We start from the raw sequence: 21191 nt of genomic DNA on the forward strand, positions 1-21191 counted from the left end.
GTATTGTGCCTTTATGCAACCCTGTAACTGCAGTGTTTTTCATATTCTTCAGCCCTTCAGAAAAGGAGGCGGTGGGTCACATCATTGGATGCCTAATGTTGTGGAGACAAGTTTCTAGGAAATTTCTAGGAAGAATTAGTCAGTACTCCAAACACAAAGTTGGAATGATTCTGTAAACAGCTAAGCGCTCCCATGATGTCCTCAACAGGAGTGGAAAGCTGCAACAGCCTCAGACTCTAGCTGACACTGTCAGGACAGGAGTGCCTAGCAAGTAGACTGACTGGTCATTAGGAGGCTAAAAATGAACAATGCCACCTCGCCTGTAATAGTCTGAGATGCTAAAGCCATGTGTGATGTAAAGAAACTTAAAGTGACCAAAACCTGTTGGATTTTATTTTGCTTTCTTTCAAATGTTCTGTTCAGCATGGCAGTTAGCCAATCGACCGGCAGACAACTGCAGTCAGCGTTGTAGCTTTGCTGCCACAGGATAACAGAGCCAGGATGGGGCTGCTGAGACGGAGTGAGCTGGGAGCTCACATCAACATCTGCTCCACGCCAGGAGCATGCTGGGAATCCAAACAGCCTCCACTCCATTTATAAAAAGCCAAATTTAAATAAGAATCTCTTCCGGCATCCATTCAAGAGGCTCCGCTATGGCGCGCTGGCCTCTGTCTCCTGCTCCACCGACACGTAAACATGTTTTCAGTCACACTCACAGGATGCAGTTTGCTGCGTAGCACCATCAGTCACACTCACAGGATGCAGTTTGCTGCGTAGCACCAGTGTGACTGGACTTCAGCGTTTATGCACAATGATGAGGAATGATGAAAAGAAACTAGAGCACGACCGATACTGGATTTTTGGGGCCGATACTGATAAAAGGAATTCTGGTATCGATATATCGGCCAATATTGTTCATACCTACATGTAATTTCTTTCTTTCTTTCTTTCTTTCTTTCTTTCTTTCTTTCTTTCTTTCTTTCTTTTTTTAAATAATCCCTCAAACACTTGTGACAAAGACATGTAATGGAGGCAGGGTATTTTAAAGTTTAACAAGACACACAGGCAGGCAGAGAGACAGACAGACAGACAGACAGACAGGCAGACAGACAGACTTTTAGACTTACACTTAGACTTAGACTTAATTTATTTGTCCCGGAAGGGAAATTCATTTTCACTGTCCTGTACATTACAAAGAAGAAATTCTTACACCAGTGTACAGAGAGGACATAACAAAAACAGCAGCATCCATGACATCAACAGAGACAACAACAGTATGGCAAGACAGACAACACATCAGCGGGGCCTGCTGTTCAGAGCAGCTATGGCTGCCGGGATCAGACTTTTCCCGAGGCGAGCTCTTCTGAATTTGATTGTCCTGTACCTGCGCCCTGAGGGCAATGGGATGCACACACACACACACACACACACACACACACACACACACACACACACACACACACACACACACACACACACACACACACACACACACACACACACACACACACACACACACACACACACACACACACACACACACACACACACACACACACACACACACACACACACACCACTCCCTGACTTGAGGAAACCTGTTTGGTGGCCTCACACAGATCAATCATCATCCAGATCTACTGGATCCCAGCCGATTTCATACCTGGAAAGATCTGGTCCAGGTGACATATCAAAGACTGCAGGATACTGCAAGATACCGTGCTCTCTCTCTATCCTCACCTTTCCTGTCTGCCTACTGTCCTATCTAAATAAAGGCAGAAATGCCCCCCCAAAAAATTATCTTTAAAAAAAAGAAGACTGCAGGGTATTTACTGAAGGCTCAAATCTCCTTCTTGTCAGACCTACTTCAACAGTCACAGATCAATGTTTAGCAGCTGACATAGACAGTGAACCACAAAGGCACTGCCACTGATGCAGTATTTCTCTCTGTATGACTTTGAAGTGCCTGGCTATAGGTCGACATCTGGAAAAGGCTACTGTATATTTTAGCTTTTAGTCCATTTAGAAATTGTTAAGTATTCAATTCAATTCAATTCAATTCAAGTAGACTCAGTTATGGCAAGAGATTAATTTCTGGACTTCCAAACATCAATTTAGACTCTAGATCACCTTTCTAAATTGATTAAAAGCAACAATACAGTATAACAATTTCCTGGTTTCACCTGAAGGTAGCCTGGCTGTCCTTTGAGTGAGCTACATAGAGAGAGACTATGAGAGAGAGAGAGAACAGAGTTTGGCAAAAATCCCACTGTAAAAAGTTTGACCTGTCTGGTTTTAAAATGTTAAATTTCAGCTGTCAATCAACATAAAGCTGGTGTGTGTGTGTGTGTGTGTGTGGGGGGGGGGGGGGGGGCAGCTGACATAGACAGTGAACAACAAAGGCACTGTCACTGATGCAGTATTTCTCTCTGTATGACTTTGAAGTGCCTGGCTATAGGTCAAAATCTGGAAAAGACTACTGTATATTTGAGCTTTTAGCCAATTTAGAAATTGTTAATTAGACTCAGTTATGGCAAGAGATTAATTTCTGGACTTCCAAACATCAATTTAGACTCTAGATCACCTTTCTAAATTGATTAAAAGCAACAATACAGTATAACAATTTCCTGGTTTCACCTGAAGGTAGCCTGGTTGTCCTTTGAGTGAGCTACATAGAGAGAGACTATGAGAGAGAGAGAGAACAGAGTTTGGCAAGAATCCCGCTGTAAAAAGTTTGACCTGTAAATAAAAAGTTTTGACCTGGTTTTAAAATGTAAAATTTCAGCTGTCAATCAACATAAAGCTGGTGTGTGTGTGTGTGTGTGTGTGTGTGTGTGTGTGTGTGTGTGTGTGGAATATTGAATATTTTAGCTTTTAGTCAATTTACACACACACACACACACACACACACACACACACACACACACACACACAATACTGCATCAGTGGCAGTGCCTTTGTGGTTCACTGGCTATGTCAGCTGCCCCCCCCCCCCCCCCACACACACACACACACACACACACACACCAGCTTTATGTTGATTGACAGCTGAAATTTAACATTTTAAAACCAGACAGGTCAAACTTTTTACAGTGGGATTTTTGCCAAACTCTGTTCTCTCTCTCTCTCATAGTCTCTCTCTATGTAGCTCACTCAAAGGACAGCCAGGCTACCTTCAGGTGAAACCAGGAAATTGGTATACTCTATTGTTGCTTTTAATCAATTTAGAAAGGTGATCTAGAGTCTAAATTGATGTTTGAAAGTCCAGAAATTAATCTCTTGCCATAACTGAGTCCACTTAACAATTTCTAAATGGACTAAAAGCTAAAATATACAGTAGCCTTTTCCAGATGTTGACCTACAGCCAGGCACTTCAATAGTCATACAGAGAGAAATGCTGCAGTGGTAGTGCATTTGTGGTTCACTGGCTATGTCAGCTGCCTTCCAAGGGAGAGGTTGTGAGTTCTAATCTGGGATGTGCACAGACTGAACTTTCATCTGTGTTATTTTAGGCAGCAAAGTTATTTGTATTTGAATAAAAGTGGAAATAGGCATAACAATCTTCTTTTCGTTTTTATTAGACTTCTAATTAATTTGAGGATATTAAAGCTAGGCGTAAACAGCTGGTGATGTTAAAGAGAGGGCAATGCTGTGATAGGTCTCCTCCATCGGGAATCGAACCAATAGTCAACCTGTCAGGTAGTGACACAGCGATTCAGCCTGCTGAGCTATGAGCTGTTGGGAGTTTACCTTCTGAATTCTGCACACTGTGTTCACACTGAAAACAACACAGAGCATAAAGAGTGAGATAGGTTGGAAATGAACGAGTGAGCAGCTGTTTACCTGACTGAGCTAGAGACTGACTAGACTCCTACATCAGCTTATGTCTATCAGTGTTCAAACTACTGATGATGATCAATTACAAAAAAAGGGCATCACTGAGGCAGGGATTGAACAAACAACCTTTGAACATCACACAACATCCACATGTTTATCTGAGTGAGCTACAGCCCACTTCCTTTTGCAATGCTTTCATATTGTAGCTTTAAACATTGATCTGTGACTGTTGAAGTAGGTCTGACAAGAAGGAGATTTGAAAAAGAAAGTTGCGCTTCACAATTAGGAAGTTCTTTACCGGACTTAAGAGCCTGAAAATCTTCAGTAAATACCCTGCAGTCTTCTTTTTTTTTAAGATTATTTTTTTGGGGCATTTCTGCCTTTATTTAGATAGGACAGTAGGCAGACAGGAAAGGTGAGGATAGAGAGAGAGCACGGTATCTTGCAGTATCCTGCAGTCTTTGATATGTCACCTGGACCAGATCTTTCCAGGTACTAAATCGGCTGGGATCCAGTAGATCTGGATGATGATTGATCTGTGTGAGGCCACCAAACAGGTTTCCTCAAGTCAGGGTCAGTGTATGTGTGTGTGTGTGTGTATGTGTGTGTCGGGGGGGATGAGGGTTAGTCTACAGACTGTTAACCTGCTGTCAAACATCAGTGATGAGGGTTAGTCTACAGACTGTTAACTTGCTGTCAAACATCAGTGATGAAGGTTGGTCTTCTCACTCATGGCTGATTCCAGCCCATGTGTACTTTCTGAAGTTCATCTGAGAAAACCTCATTCAATCTGTCTGACTTGGTGGCACAGAGAGTAGGCTTGCTGCCCGGCAATATTGAGGCCTCAGCCACTTTTGCGGTCGTGGGTTCGAGCCTCAGTCAGTTTTGAATGGTGACAGGCAGAGGGAAGAGACAAGAGCACCCGGAGAAGAGCTGTGAGTGTGAAGGGCAGCTGGTGGTGTGAAGGAATAATACACACAGTGACACCGGGGCCAGAGGTTGTGGGTTCTAATCCCGTTCAGCTGGCACTGCCTGGATCTAAGGGGGGGGATGTTCTCCCCCCCTGACCTCTGCAGAGACATGAGCTAAGGGTTATGAGACAGAAAACCACAGAAAGCTGAAATTTTACTGACATCGGAAGTTCGTTATCTGTTGTGTAGGCCCTCGCGGCTCCTATTGCCGGCGACGGCCGTGTATTGGCCCGACGCTCCAGCACCATCCATTTTCAGGGCTAGTTGATTCGGCAGGTGAGTTGTTACACACTCCTTAGCGGATTCCGATTTCCATGGCCACCGTCCTGCTGTCTATATCGACCAACACCTTTTCTGGGGTCTGATGAGCGTCGGCATCGGGCGCCTTAACCCGGCGTTCGGTTCATCCCGCAGCGCCAGTTCTGCTTACCAAAAGTGGCGCACTAGGCGGCTCGCATTCCACTGGCTGCCGCTAGGCGTTAAAATAACTTTTTGAAAAACTGCTTTACTCTGGAACTCTTTGCAGTCTGTCCACAGTGTCCATTTCTGTGGATCTATAGGAGGCGCTGTGTCACTGTGTATCTGCCTGTAGGAGGCGCTACGCTGGTGATGTTAAAGAGAGGGCAGTGCTGTGTCTGTTATCAATTCAAGTTTTCTATCTCTGTATCTGTATCTATCTCTGGCTCAAATGTCCACTTGGACTCAATGATGAACTGGTCAGATTTGGGTGGTAAAAGTTCAAGGTCACTGTGACCTCACATCCGTCCATTCCAACAAGGAAGGGGGGCGGAGCTAGGTAAGAGGGACCATAGCTAGTGATAGGAAGGTGGTAGAGAGTCGGGATTGGAGGGGTGGGTAGGCACAGTGGTTATGGGGTGTGGGTGGTAGGAGGGGTGTGGTGAGGGTATGGGGTGTGGGTGGTAGGAGGGGTGTGGTGAGGGAAAGGGGCGGGGTTAGGGAAAAGGCACTGTAGCTACGGATAAGGTCATAGAGAGTGGGGATTTGAGGGGTGGGTTGGGGGAGTGGCTAGGGGGATGTGGGTGGTGGGAGGCGGCATGATCAGTAAGGGGCGGGGCTAGGCTTAATGGGCCGTAGCTAGAGATAGGACGGTCGTAGAGAGTCAGGGTAGTCTTTTCAAGTTCTCCCGGTGTGTCAGTCCTTTGAGGGGTAGTCTACACCAGTGGTTCTCAAATGGGGGTCCGCGGACCCCCAGGGGTCCGTGGCACTTTGCCAGGGGGTCCGCGAAAAGTTTTCAAGTAAAAAAAATATATATATTTTTATTTATTTATTTTTAATTAAAAAATAAAATGCTACATGTTAATTATTCCTTCTCAAACTACTTCCTACATGGTGCTAGTCTATCAAAATATCTTGGCTGTCATTGATTGTGTTGCATAGTGGTTTCTGTACTGTTGACAAATTGTGATATTGTAAGTCGCTTTGGACAAAACAAAAGTGTCTGCTAAATGACGTAATGTAAATGTAATGTAATAAAAAAAAAATATATATATATTTTTTTTGCAAAATCTTCATAGTTCAACGAAAATAGTTTATGCTTTAAATCTAAAATGGTTCATGGATTACATTCTAATAACAAACCTATCAAATTAAAAGTCAAGCACGTTACCGTGGAAACAATTAAGCTTTAACAATTAAGCTTTAAGCTTAATTGTTTCCACGGTAACGTGATTTGTGATTTTGGGCTAATAGCCCAAAATCACAAATCAGAATGAGGGGGTCCCCGGTATATTTTCTATCTTGTAAGGGGTCCTTGGCTGAAAAACATTTGAGAACCTCTGGTCTACACCAGTGGTTCTCAAAACTTTTTCACGTCAAGGACCCCTAAACTGAAAGAAATTAGACCACGGACCCCCATTCAATAAGATTTTGGCCCCGACTTTGAGAACCACTGACCGACATATACAGTAGCAGACGTGGGAGCGCTCCGAGCGCTAAGCTAACAGGCAGGGCTTCTTCGTGCTGCTCAGGGCGATGGCAGACCATGTGTGACTCACACGGACACCCATCCGCTGACGTAGCATCGAATTCCAGCGTGTTATTTCCTTTGGTCTGAATATTTGACATTGTCTCTCACTGAGAATGTATACAGTGAGCATATGAGCATATTTGTCAGCCAGGCAATGAACACTCTGAGGAACCGAGGAGGCCTGGCTCCACTCATTTCAATGACTCATGCCTTTTGTTTTTACTCTCGCTTAGTTTGGACAGTTTGAGGGGGGTTCTGCACTGTCATTTGGCCCCAGTGTCTGGGAGGCCAGACACTGTGTGTGTGTGTGTGTGTGTGTGTGTGTGTGTGTGTGTGTGTGTGTGTGTGTGTGTTGATTTGCTGTATAGACGACTAAGCAAGCTCATCAAAGGACATGTAATACCCTCCTTGTCTGTACATTTCTAGAATCCATGGAATTGTAAAATATGAACATTTTCTGAATGAAAATACGTTGCATATCACGTGTGTAGATACGTGAATATATAAATGTTATACACGTCATAGAGTCTAATGATGACGTGTATAATATTAATATTCACGTTCACGATGTCTCATGTTCAAGTACAGTACGTTGTCACCTAAGGGTGTAGGTGTGGGATTAGCTGACCTGTAGCTTCCCTGTCCTACAGGCAAGAGACCTGCCAGCTTGACTCCTGAGCAAGGCATGTTGTTTTATTTCAGTCTTAACCCCAACCCCAACCAAAACCTTAACCTTAACCAAGTTGCTTTAGTTGCTTAAACCTAACCAAGTTGCTTTGTTGCCTAAACTTAACCAAGTTATTTTACTTGCCTTAAGGGCCCTGTCCACAGAAAGCCAGAGCCTTTACTTCAATTCATTCTCTATGCCATGGTAAGGACGCTCTAGGCGCTCCTCTTCCCAGCACTGCGCCTGGAGTTTAGCGCTCTCAGTGGATGATGGTGTTTTTGCGTGAAAAAAAAGCTCAAATTTTGGAGAAGAACGCTGCTCATCAATGTCACTTTTTTCAACCGTAAAGAAGGAAGAAAGCTCGCACACTGCAGGGCTCCAAATTCAAGTGCTTATTCACACCGGTGGTAACGTTTCGGGCAGCACCTTGCCCTTCCTCAGACAAACTGACAGAAGAAAGACGCCATCTTTAAATACCCACATGGCGCAGTCACATGACGCAGTCAAGTGGGTCAACTCGGTCATGTGACAGGAAAAGCTTCGCTTTTTTCAACCGACCAAGCAAAATCGAGGAAGAGGTGGGACTAAAGATCAACATCAACATGGCGGGGAAGAGGCTCCGTGATAATTATTAATTGTATTATCTTGTTGGGTTGATTAGCTTGCCATTTACCTTGTATGCTAGCTAGCTAACATTAGCTACTAACTGTCAGAGTCAGCTCTGTGTGCTGTGTGTCTGAGCGCGTTGGAAGTGCTCTGTGCATGATATCCAAAGTGCTCCGCTATGAGCAGGGACGGCGCTACACCGGGGCAAGGGGGGGCTATAGCCCCCTCACAAATCTGCCAAGCCCTAGTTAAGCCCCCTCAAGCATTTTTTGTATCTTTTTTATTTGTAAATAAGTGGTTCACTGTGTGTGTCAACTGCCTTCAGAGGGAGAGGTTGTGAGTTCTAACCTGGGATGTGCACAGACTGAACTTTCATCTGTGTTTTTTTAGGCAGCAAAGAGATTTGTATTTGAATAAAAGTGGAAATAGGCATAACAATCTTCTTTTAGTTTTTATTACAGTTCTAATTAATGTGACCATATTAAAGCCTGACGTTAAAGACAGGGTGGTGTTGTAACATGTCTCCTCCATCGGGAATCGAACCAATAATCCACCTGTCAGGTAGCGACACAGACAGCAACTCATCCTGCTGAGCTATGAGCTGTTTGGAGTTCACTTTCTGAATTCTACACACAGTGTTCACACTGACTACAACACAGCATAAAGAGTGAGATAGGTTGGAATTGAACAAGTGAGCAGCTGTTGATCTGACTGAGCTAGGGACAGAGGCTGACTAGATTCCTACATCAGCTTGTAGTGCGTTCCTTTATCGCAAAATAACTGGGATGTGGAGGCTAAATGACGTCACATCCGTTTTGTTAGCGTTCCATTTGCAGAAAACTTGAGCTGGGAAGTTCACTGTTCATTGGTCAGATCCAGTCGCTAGTCAGGGTAGCCATTTTTAGCAATAACAGTTGATAACATGGCATTTTGCGCATACAAACACTGCAGCCTCATGTCCACACAGATAGAAGTTAGGCAGTGCTGTGTGTACAGCTGATTTAATGAGACACAAACAAAACAGAAGTGCTAAACAACATTACTACGATTATAACTACTGTTGTTGCGTGGTGCAGCCATCTTGGATTTTTGAGGTCGGAGCTGCTGAGGCTCCTACGAGTTTGGAATGGGAAATACCAGCTCTGGTGACGTCTCCGTCCCAGCTCGTGACCTTTGAAGTCGTAAGATTACCAGTTCCCAGTTCTGAAGGAATGCACGATTATTATCAGTGTTCAAACTACTGATGATGATCAAAAAATAGCATCACAGGTGCTGCCTGAGGCAGGGATTGAACAAACTACCTTTGAACATCACACAACATCCACATGTTTATCTGAGTGAGCTATAGCCCACTTCCTCTTGCAATGCTTTCATATTGTAGCTTTAAACCTTGATCTGTGACTATTGAATTAGGTCTGACAAGGTGATAAGAGAGGAATATGAGTGTGTGTGTACTTGATGTGGAATAGACAAGATATTTATTGTTTTTTTTAATTGACTTGACTTTATTAATTCATGCTTGCAGTAAGGAGCACTGAAAACAGCACAGAATTTTTCATAAAAAAACACGAATAAAATGTTTCAATATTCTATATTAGCTTTTTATTATGTGATGTTACAGGCTTCTACACTATGACAGGCTATTAAGCCATTTTAAGACACAACTGCCTATTCCTTCCCTCTCTCATGCTTATCCTCAGACTGGTCTATTCTAAACTGTTGTAGTTGCATTGCGTGCAGGCATAGCATTAGCAATTTAGCATTACCTTTTATGTGTCAAATACAGGCTATTGATTACATGTGTTGTGTAACCTGATCCAGATCTCTTCCTCTGTCCTACTCTCCATGTCAGCTTTACTGCAGGAAACAGGGTTTGCTCAGCAGAGAAAGGCCTGGCTATTTTTAGAAACACCAGGTTGTAAAATGCATGAAACAACTAATTTGAATTTTGCCGTCTTCTTTTGCCGTTTTTACATCTTGGTGGTCGTTGGTTGATTCACGGCTGTTACCTTGGTGTCTGTCATGTTTGGAGGTCCTACTCCCAGCAAGGACACTTTGTATCTACTTTCCTAACTCAAAGACAGCGCAACGGTAAATATTTGTTTTGCTTTTGTTTCGAGGAAGTGAACTTGAAAGCCCAGGCTGTCTCTCTTGTTATTTTATCATGCTATAAAATGTACCATATTAAATATTTCAGGTTAGCCCTAACCCTACCCTAACCTCAAGATGTTATCTGCTCTGCTCATTTTTACGAGACCTGTCACATAACATTGAATCAAGTGAGCCCTTTTCCAGTAGGTCCAGCATTTAAGACAGGAACAGCCGTATCTTTGCTTTGGTACTAGCTGGATTGAACTGGGTCATCCTGCCGCATGTGCTGCCTTGAACCATGCCTTGAACCGAGGGGGCAGCTTCATTTGGTCGCATTGACACCAATGCACAAGTACAAAAAGCTGCAGTTCCTCGAATGGCCACTTGAGGCTGGCTGCAAAAGCGAGTAAATCCCCATTCACCCCCATGATAATATGCCCGAGTTTACAGCATGTTTACAGTCTGGTAAAACAAATGGTTTTGGTCTCTATAGCTAATTTGACAGGGGTGAATTTTTATATAACTCACCTGTCTCTAAATAGACGATAAAAAAGACTATCTTTTGGCATGATTGACACGTCACCTCTCCAGTGATCGTGGAGTTTGGGTTGTCATGGACCAATAGCAGGTGGCACTGCGGCTCTGTGGGAAGGCCCTGGTCTCGCGCGATCTGTGCAAGATCCAACATGCCAAACTAGGGGGTCTAAAGCTGCATTCAGAGATGTTTTTGTGTTCAATTAAGTGTTAAATGGCTCTATATTCTGACAGCAATTACTGAAATAGAGTGTTTGGTCAGTAGCTTGGAACCCCCAACCCCCCGCTGTCCTCTATCTCGCTCCTCTAGTCCTGCAGGCAGGGCGGATGTATCTCTGCAACCGTAACTCGGAGAGACTCAGCGATGGCGGCGTTGTATTCGGGGTGAAGAAATACATATAGTCGCTTTATCACCATCGCGATCCGACCTTCCCTTTCCCAGAAAATGTCAACTATTCTCTGAATTGGTTTTGTTTTCGTATTTTGTCTCATTGCTCGGGTGTTTCTGCTCTCCATTTCCAAGAGATCACTTGTCAATCAAACAGGGTCCAGCACTGTGATGTTTTTTTCCTTTCCGTAGGTGGCGCTCTTTTCTTTATCTGTTCAGCCATGGTGGCTATCACTGCACATGCTACTCAGTTCTTCTTCTGTTTATTACAACCAAACCAGAAACATAAAATTCATCACTTCCTGTATTGATAGAAGGATGTTCCCGAGGAAAGAGCTACCAGACAGTTCTCAAGTGAAGTGAGGTCAAGTGAGTCAAGTGAAGTCTCATGTCACGAACCCAAGTCAAGTCAAGTCGAGTCAGTCTCAAGTCTTCTCTTCATGTATCAAGTCAAAGCTCAAGTCTCCACCTCTGGTTGTAGAGCATTCGAGATATTCCTGTTCTCATGAGGTCAGCAGTTACCAGAATCAGAATCACTTTCATGCTTTTGTTGCTGGAATAACAAACACTCTAAGAGCCTCCAGCCAAAAACTCATTTTGAAGGGAAGTTGATGCCATGAACTCAGCACTGCTCAATGCCAGTCTGCTCTGGCTCAGTGAAAAATAGTTTTTTTTGTTTAGTACGAGTGATGTAGTGTGCAGGGTTTTGATAGTAGTGTCTCATCCTGTCTCATCCATGGTGTCATGGAAAACAAGAGCATAAGATGCTCTCTGGAGAAAGTTTAAACAATAAGCAAATATGCCTTGTAATTACAGTGAATAATGGCAGGAACATGTCTTTCCCTGTGGAATACATCCAGGAGGCATTTTTAATGAAAGGTTGATGCTGGCAACGGCTTGTGGAAATAGTCAATGATTCCGTTTTTTGTTTTTAGATGGAAAAACCTGGTGGAGGCAGGAGGCGTCAACTACTCCGCATCACCTGAAGAACTGGAAGGTGAGCGTGTTTAAAGACGTCAGACAGCGCGTTTCAAACCACAGCAGCTTGTTTCATCACCAGCAGACACGTGATGTAGTGTTTGGTGATCAAGATAAGGCCAGCAGCAACCAATATGAATAGTAACGGTTTCATTTAATATTGTGTATATATTTTTTCTTTTCAATAGTACGGTGGCCAAGAGGTGCCAAACGAACTGCATATCCAAATTTGAAAAGCACAAGCGCATTAATGGAAAACACAAATGAAAAGCCACAAAATGAATGCAAAAAGGCTGTGGCTTTTGCATTTGCGTTTGGCGTTAATGGCGTTGTGTTGTTTAAATTTGCAAAGCGTTTGTTCAAATTGTCTGGGCCACCGTAGAATAGAACAAAAAGAGAAGCACGCACATCTCCGTGAAAAATTTACAGGTGCTGGACTCAAAAATACACACCATAAAAGAAGAGGAAGTCCGCACACAGTGTGCGGACTTCCTCTTCTCCACCGTAGAATAGTTCTTGAAATTTTACGTTGCTTATATTTTATTTGAGTAGAAGTAAACTTACCAGTGTAAAAATGTATTTGCTCATTTAAAATGCACTCAGAGTAAAAGTTACTTGTTAGAAAAGAGAATTTGTAAATGACTAAATACAGTATGATTGATTGATTTTGATTTGATTGATTTTTTGGTTTATGTGTCGTGCACTCTACAGTGCCCAACTGTCATAGGTTTACAAGACACACGCAAAAATACAAAATACAACAATAAACCAGCGATATCATACAATGGTACATTTAAGTTACACAAGTTGCAAGTCAGCATACTGCTCAAACAACAAAACAGATCCATCACTTTCTCAACAAAATGTTCTGTCTTTGCTCCCATGCCTGACAAATAAAATTTGCTATGAAGAAGGTTCCTTCTTTAAAACACAACTCAAGTTTCTCATAATCGTCCAACTCAAAAAAGTCAACATAAATACAGGACCTTTTACTAAAGAGTACGTCCCTTGCATCATCATACTGTATGCAGTACAACAGAACACATTTTTTTATCTCATTTTCAATTTCCCGTAATTCACATAGTAAACAAAGTCTACCTTCTTCAGGGGTTGCGTTAAACCTACCAGTCTCTAGTGCTAAGGGAAGAGTTCCACAGCGTAACTGATCACACAGAGATCTTATTTGTCTGTCCAAATCAAACTTCACATAGGGCTCTACACAGTAAATGTCTTTTATGTGATAGCTTCTTAGTTTTGGTTTATACCATAAGTCAACAGACCATTTATCTTTATACAAAATAAACATATTACTCAGTCTCTCAGGTATCACTTAGTAACCTGAAAAATAAATGACAAATCGTTTGAATAAAATAGGGATTTCAATTAATTTGCCCAGGGATGACTACTGTATTGGGCGATGTCCCAATTAAATATCTTTATAGTGAGTGTTTGGTCAGACACTCTCACAAGTCTATTCCAGAGTTGAAGCGTTTGACCTTTGTGTCTGATGCTTGGGGATTCCCAACCCATATCATCACAGTGAGAAGCAGTGAGAGATTGAGAAGTAGGCAGACGGTTTTCTAGAAGACTTAACCTTAGCAAAAGCGTACAGTATATGTTTCAGCATTGTCCAGTTTCCACCGCAGGGCCCATCTGATCTTGCTGCCTGGCAGACACTGCAGAGAAACTCATTTTATAAGTGCCCCTAAAATATTAACCCCGCCCGGTGTCACGTGTCCATTAAGTAATTAAAGAGGCGGAGGTGTTGGCTGCAGGTATCCCACAATGCCGTGCAGACTGGGCCTCTATAGGCTTAAACCAGCCGGGGAGTCCAGACACGGTTTCCATGTCAGAGAGCTGATGGAACAGGACGGATCAGCTTACCCAGCGTAGCTTGGGTAATCCCGAACAATGGCTTATGTAACACAGCACCAAATCAAATGCAAACAGTAAAGATGAATAAATAAATAAATAAATAAATAAATAAATAAATAAATAAATAAATAAATAAATAAATAAATAAATAAATAAATAAATAAATAAATACATACATACATAAATACATAAATACATAAATAATATATATAAATAAAATATATGAGGTGCAATGAGAAATACAGTGATTCCTACACAGTCATAGGTTCTAAAATCCTTTCTTCTACTACAACGTTTCAGTGTCTTATACCTTCATCAAATATGTGAAATACTGTATTTGTTCTTCTTGGAATAACAAAATTGTGCAAACGATTAACTAATGTTTGCAATGCTGTTTGCTCAGGCGCCTTTTAGCAGCGTTGAACACTGCCAGTACCAAAGGTCAAATTTCTATACTCTGATCAGTGTTCTCTATCACAGTACACTGAGGAAAGTCAAAGGCTGACATGTCAATTTCTGTTAAATGTCATCTTTTTATGCTATGAGATTAATCGCATTCTCAGAATTAAACTCAAATTTTGACTTTAATCTCAAGACTGACATACATGTGTCACATGTGGCCCTCATCCTCCTCCATAGCCTTGAGCTGAGTGAAGCATGTGTTTTTTGGAACCTGTTGTTGGAGCATGTTGTCCCTGCTGTCAGGTGATGGTGTGGGTGGTGGCGTCTCTGCTGACTCTGGTGGAGGGTGTGTTTTCTGAAGAGAGCCAGTCGGCCCTCCCGCCCGTCCTCAGACAGCCCTCCTGGCCTGCAGGGGGCCACGCGGAGGTGTGGGACCCAGGACAGGACGACAGCGTCCACCCCCCCTGGCCTGACCCCTTTGGTGAGTGCATCCTCCTCAGCTCACAGAGTGTGTGCGTGCAGCCTCACACAGAGAGCAATGCTGCAAACTGCATTCTCATAAGTCTGGATTGGTTTAAACTACTGTACTGTTGTTTCATAAAAATGTACAAATCAATCCCCAAAAACAACATTAAATAGTTTATTCATCGTGTGTTTATACCAGCTGTGTCACTGTCAAGCGCACCAAGCAGAAAAGTAGACAAAAAACAAAACACTATTCCCTGCACTACTGTATGCAAAACACAACTTAACTTGTAGATATATATGGCCACTAAATGAATTTATAGAGGCCTCGGATATATTTGAATTTTCTCTTTTATGGGGTATTTTACATTAAAAAAGAAAATTATGGTTTCTCCATTTTACCGCAGCATTTTATGAATAATTACTCATTAATAAAAACAGAAAATTACCAAGCATTTAGTTATTCGTCAGATTGAAACAGGAAAATGCATGACCTTATCCACTAAGAAGGGGAAAAAAATCATAATATAGACATTGCACATGTTTGATTAAATATTAGCTCATCTGAGTATATAAAAATAAATAAAAATAAAAGTCGTATCACAAGACATGGTTTGTATTTGTGTCCATATAGTTTTTTTTCCTCCTCGGGGGGCTCCCTCTTCATCCTTCAGTGTAACGATAATCAAATCGGTCTCAATGAGAACAAAGCTTCATAAATCTGTGCTGGAGCCCTGATTGGTAACGGCCATAAAATATTAGACTGTCACCCCCGATGACTAATATCACCTCCGCAAGTATGCCTGCTAGTTTTCAGCGCAGAGTACGGCCTTGGTCAACAGAGCACAGGCCCCAATGTACAACAACAGGGTTTAAAATCATCAATCTGATGTGCAGATTTCTGACCTGCATCGTAGTCATATACATACATCACATACAGCCAGGACTTGAAATGAACATTAAACAGTGTACAGTACATTTTGCTTTGACTTGTAAGTCTGTTCATTTCACCTGACAGTTTGGTATGTGGTGGCCAAACTAGAGTTCAGTCACTGTACCCTCATCTACTTTGATTGGCCATTCACAGCACAAACAGCACATAACATTTCAACTAATTAAAAGACAGTTTATGAAAATAATGTTTTTAGTATGATTTAAAAGAAGACACAGATGAAGCTTTTTTCCAGATCAACCTTAATCAGTCAGTCAAACACAGTGTAGTGTAGAGGTAGAAGCACTCACCCACCAGCGCAGAGACCCAGGATCAACTCCGGTACTTCCGGCTTGGTCAGACATTCCTTCAGGCACAATAATTGGCTGTGGGTGGGAAGCCGGTGGGGTATGAGGCCTGGTTGGTCAGGGTGCCTGTTCGAGGGGGAGGGGAACTGGGGGGCTAGCGTAATCCTCCCACACGCTACGTCCTGCCGGTGAAACTCCTCGCTATGGATCTCCCTAGATCGGCACAGGGGGTGTATAGCAACGGCCGGGACTGCAGGGGGAATTGGCCAAGTACAAGTGACGAGAAAATTGAAGACAAATCTGAAAAAAGTTGATTAAAAAGTCAAACAGGCATGTATTGAGCACTGTGACCTCTTTCATTTTCTGTTGATGCAGTTTGAATTTCTGTAGGTGGTGCTCTGTTCTTGATTGATTGATTGATTGATTTTACTATGGATATAAAAGAGAGCAAAATCCAAGGGATAAATATGTAAAAGTGCGGAAACTTATTTCCAACATGGTCGCTGGTCTTAAAAAACAGGACATACAGTAATACATTACATTGAATAAACAATACAGATCAATCAAGAATAAAAAGAAACAGGAGATACAAGCAACAAAAGTCCAAAAAACATTTAAACGAAAGGCCCAGCACGCTACTCCAGTAGCTTACTCGGCAGGAATTATTTTCAGAAGGTTCTTAAAACCGTTCAGAGAATTCGCAGACTTAATTTCGTTAGGGATCTTGTTCCACTCCTCCTCCCCCATATAGAGGAATGTACTTCTCCTCGCCTTGCTTTTCTTTCTTTGTCTGTTCAGTCATGATGGCTATCACTGCCCATGCTAACTGTACCCAGTTCTATTTATCCCAAACAAATTGGACACTATTTTTAGAATAGCATGTAATTAGTTTTCACAAACTGGCTATACAGGTTGAATCACTACTGCATTATATCAGTCAGCAAGAGAGAGTGCAAGACTGATTGGCCTCAGGGCATCACGCGGTGATCTTAAAAGAGCGTCAGTAGGTGCTGATGGATCAGCCCATATGATGAACTTGAGGATCAGAGACACAAAAAGGGGGAACCAAGAATGGTTGCTTCCTCGCAAGACTGTTGAAAGTGAATTGGTGCCAAATGACATTGAGACCTTTGAGTTGTGTGGATTAATTGGACCGCTTTACATTTAGCAGACTGCATCGCAACTAGACTTTCATGCTCTCCCCTGGCAGCAGCCTCAGCAAAGCGCAAAAACAAAGTTAAGCTAAGCTAAGTTAAGTTAAGTAGCCTACTTCTGGGCATCCTTTCCCAAGTGAAGGAGAGTACTTTTGGGCATCACTGGCAACAGTCCAAGTAGCTTTTGATGTCAATGAGGCTTGCCTGCCTTGTCGTGAAAACATTGGAGCACTTCCTTAAATATTGTGGAATAGTTCTATAATTATATGAAATAATGCAAACCCTTGTGGCATGTTTTAACATGGTTGGATATGTACAGTACCTGGGTAGGGTTCCTCTTCGCCTGGGGAACATTTCTATGCACATGTCGGTTCTTTTCTCTCTTTTTTTCTCCTCATGATTACAAGTGCTCTTTTTGTAAACACGAAGGCATGAACTGACAGGCAACGTGACTGTCTAAGCTGCTGTAGGAGAGCAATCTACAGTACGTTGGTAATAACCAGTCCCTAAGGAAAATACTGCATGCAGGCATTTTGGAAAAGGTACAGGGCAAAGCCATACACGTGCAGGTCAGGAAGTTGGAATCGGTCGAAACACCTGGGCAAGACGGTCAAAGCGGTCAAATCTCGTTTGAAACGTTCCTGGCAAGTGAAAAAGCAACTTCAGCTGCTGTTGGCGTGCAGCCAGCAGCTCTGCCCCCCCTACTGGTAATGATGACCCTGCATAGTGACAGTACTCTTTGCACCACTCAGCTGATAACCAGAGGAATTTCATTCCTGGTTTCGACACTCATATCTGCTTTCAATTTGATCGCACATGCTCTTCCCCTCCCCACCACCAGCTCATAAAGCCCATGGTCTGCAGCACTTGTTAGCCGAACCGTTCATTCTAATCCAGTATACGAGCTAAAGTGTGAGAAGTTTTTCACCTTCGTCTCCAAAGGCCAGTGCAGACATCTGGGACATATTGGGGAGTCTGTATATGATTTACTATTACGTTTGCTTTATTACTACAATTCCTGGCTTCGCCGGTCTGCAGATCCTACTTGCTTGTGGGGATCACGCCCTTTGATGCCTGGAAGGCACTTCCGCACAGCAATGAAAATATTAACTCATTTCTCTTTCTCTTACTCTGATTGCTCTCATGCAATTGGAATCAACCCAGGCTGCTGTCAGATGAGAGAGATAAACTAACCAGAATGAAAAAATGATTTGCCAAGTATGTTTACATTCAGAAGGAATTGGATTCAGGGTTCGTGCAGGTCAAAGGCAGCTCACATTATTTGGTACATGGCTATTGTCTTGAGTTAAGGTCTTTTTCGGATTAATCTCTTTACATGAGCCTTTGATACCCTGTAATGTGGTTGAGTTTCCCTCTTAGCTCGAATCGACTCGTTAGCAGAATATTGCCCCTCCCTCTTTAACGGAGCAGTAGTAGCTTAATTCTAATACAGGGGGAAGTCATGAATTATGTATTATTATTATGTATCATGTATTTTGTTCACATCAAAATGTTACCCATCATGTTGTTTGAGTCTGAGTCTGAGTCTGACATATGTTGAAAAAGCAGATGTGAAAGCACTAAGATGTTTCCATTCCACACAGTGGTGTAGTCTACCTCCGCCCCCCCCGGTCGGGGGGGGGGGGGGGGGGGGGGGGCGTGGTTTCGGCCGGAAGTGGGCGGAGATTCGACCCATTTGTTGTTGTTGTTGTTCCTCCCCAAATTTACAGAATAGCTTCAGCTATCAGCTTCATCTTGCTTATTCGGTCGCTATTCTCTCTCCTGAAGATTTGTTTACCGACGGAGAGAAAGCCCCATGTGATAGCCACCCGTCAATCTCTCTCTCTCTCTCTCTCTCTCTGCTCAACGCTGTAATTTTATTTTGAAATTCAGTTGACTTTGCCATTTCCCACGGATATTGTCGCGTTTTTCTTTCATGGCTTGGCTTGACAGAAAAAGTCTGCCTTCACTAGTCGGCTTGAAAATAGAACTCACGTCAAAATCGGCGCAGCTCAGGCGAGGCGTGGGTACACGGAAGGTTAACATTGAGGCGCCCTGTGTACACAGCCTCATTGACTAAAAAGGACGCCTATTTAAAAGCGTGGGTAAAGGCAAGGCTTGGGTGCTGTGTGTGAACGTAGGGTAACACACAGAGCGCACAGGGTGAATACTGTACGTATCATAGCGCATTTCCCAGTGTGCATACGCAAATCTGACTCATTTCGCAGTGTGTATACGGCGTATACCTGCGTATCACGTAGACTACACCACTGATTCCACAGTAACTATGGGAATAAGTAATCTCAAGTGTAAGACATCTCAACCATAATCAGTACGAGTTTACCAGACCCTTTATCAGTCTGACTAGTAATAAGACTCTGGGACAGACAGCCAATATTTTGTGGTTTCCAGTGTAGAGCGGACGTCCGTACTTCTGCTTCTGTCATTGTTTACAGTCTGATGACGTCTAATATGCAGTTTATCTGTTTATAGAGATTCGCCAAAATGTTGTCTGGACCTAAAAGACCTAGAAAAAGTATTGTCCGATCAACTCCAACTCATTCTCGCGTCATCAAATATCAGCCATCACTCTCTTCCAGAGTCTTATTAGTCATCAGACTGAGAGACTCTGGGTGCCCAGAGTTACAACCAAATAGAGTTGACCAACCTGGTCTCTTATGTATGTTTGTGTGTTTGTCCTGGTTCCTATAGAGGAGTGGTCTCCGGGGCAGGACGATCAGCAGAGCAGCAGATGGCGGCGCTCTCCTCCCGACCCGAGCTCCTCCAGGACGCCCAGGAGGAACCGCAAGAAGGCCAAGAGCAGCAGCCGCGACTGCCACCTGGAGAAGAAGCAGATGCGCGTCCGCGACCTCGGCCTGGGCTACGACTCGGACGAGACGGTCCTCTTCAAGTACTGCGCGGGCACGTGTCACGCCTCCCGCAAGAACTATGACCTGGCCCTCAAGGCTCTGACGGACAACGGTAGCATCCCCGGCCGGAAGGTCAGCGCTCACCCCTGCTGCCGGCCCACCCGCTATGAGACCGTGTCCTTCATGGACACCAAGACTATCTGGCAGACCATTAAGTGGCTCTCGGCCGCCAACTGCAGCTGTGTGGGCTGAGTGCAGAGGAGAACGTCTTATCTGGCGAGACACAAAACACAGAGAGGCTCTTGTGCGAGAGAGCGCGATGCGGGGAGGCCTCCGCGGTGGGACTGCATGGTCATTGTGGCTGAGGGTGAATGAGAGCCTTGATTCATCTGGGCTGAGCTTCAGTCTGGGATGGGATCCGCTGGGATGGGATCTGCTGCGATAGGATCTGCTGGGATGGGATCCCCAGAGGCCTCCACTCTGCTAGCTGGGAAAGCAGCATGGCTGTCGGAGGTCGAGCCTGTGTGTCTTTTCAGCAGAGGCTCAGATGTCTTCAGATAGAGCCGTGGATGAGAGCTAGACGAGGGAGCTGTCAGAGCTGTCCCAGTCTGTAGTGGATTACATTTACCATCATGTGTCTTTTATTCAGCCTATAGACTCTTGAGGGCTTTCAGGAGATGCAACACACCCTCTAGTGGCCATATTGGAGGTCCACAACTCTTGGGCAACAGTGGCTGTGAGCAGCTGATTGTTAAAACTACGACTTGACTGTCTAAACAGAACTGAATAGACATGGATAACTTCTGTGCGTTTTTGATTGCTGATGATTTCACCACAGAGAGGCTACATCTACTGTAATGGATTCTGTGTTTAGATACAACCGTAGGTCAGCTAACCTTCATTGTCTTGTTAAAACATCTGATTTGCACACTAGCTAAGCAAATTAGAGAACCAGCATTAGGCCTACTCTGGGTCCCGAGGACAAGCATTGAGAACCACTGAGCTAAGGTATGTAGAAGCTAGCATTAGCAGGGGCTAGTAGTCTCATGTTAACATTAACATCAGTTGCTTTGCTAAAATAGCCTATAGTTAGCTAGCTAACAAAGCCAAAAACCAAAGGTTTGTTC

The 21191-nt window shown here is 43.5% G+C and overlaps 1 protein-coding gene across 1 annotated transcript in view; it reads left to right on the forward strand.

Moving 5' to 3' along the window:
- Nucleotides 1-20316, forward strand: part of artn (artemin) — a gene marked incomplete at both ends in the record, with an annotated part of 28282 nt that extends 7966 nt beyond the window's left edge. The window contains 3 exons of the mRNA XM_083647380.1: nucleotides 12017-12078; nucleotides 14640-14817; nucleotides 19907-20316. Coding sequence (XP_083503506.1) covers nucleotides 12017-12078; nucleotides 14640-14817; nucleotides 19907-20316 — 650 coding nt within the window. The remainder of the gene's footprint in view (nucleotides 1-12016; nucleotides 12079-14639; nucleotides 14818-19906) is intronic.
- Nucleotides 20317-21191: the final 875 nt, after the last annotated feature.

Source organism: Poromitra crassiceps, assembly GCF_964638095.1.
Source record: "Poromitra crassiceps genome assembly, chromosome: 12".
Classification (NCBI taxonomy): Eukaryota; Metazoa; Chordata; class Actinopteri; order Beryciformes; family Melamphaidae; genus Poromitra; species Poromitra crassiceps.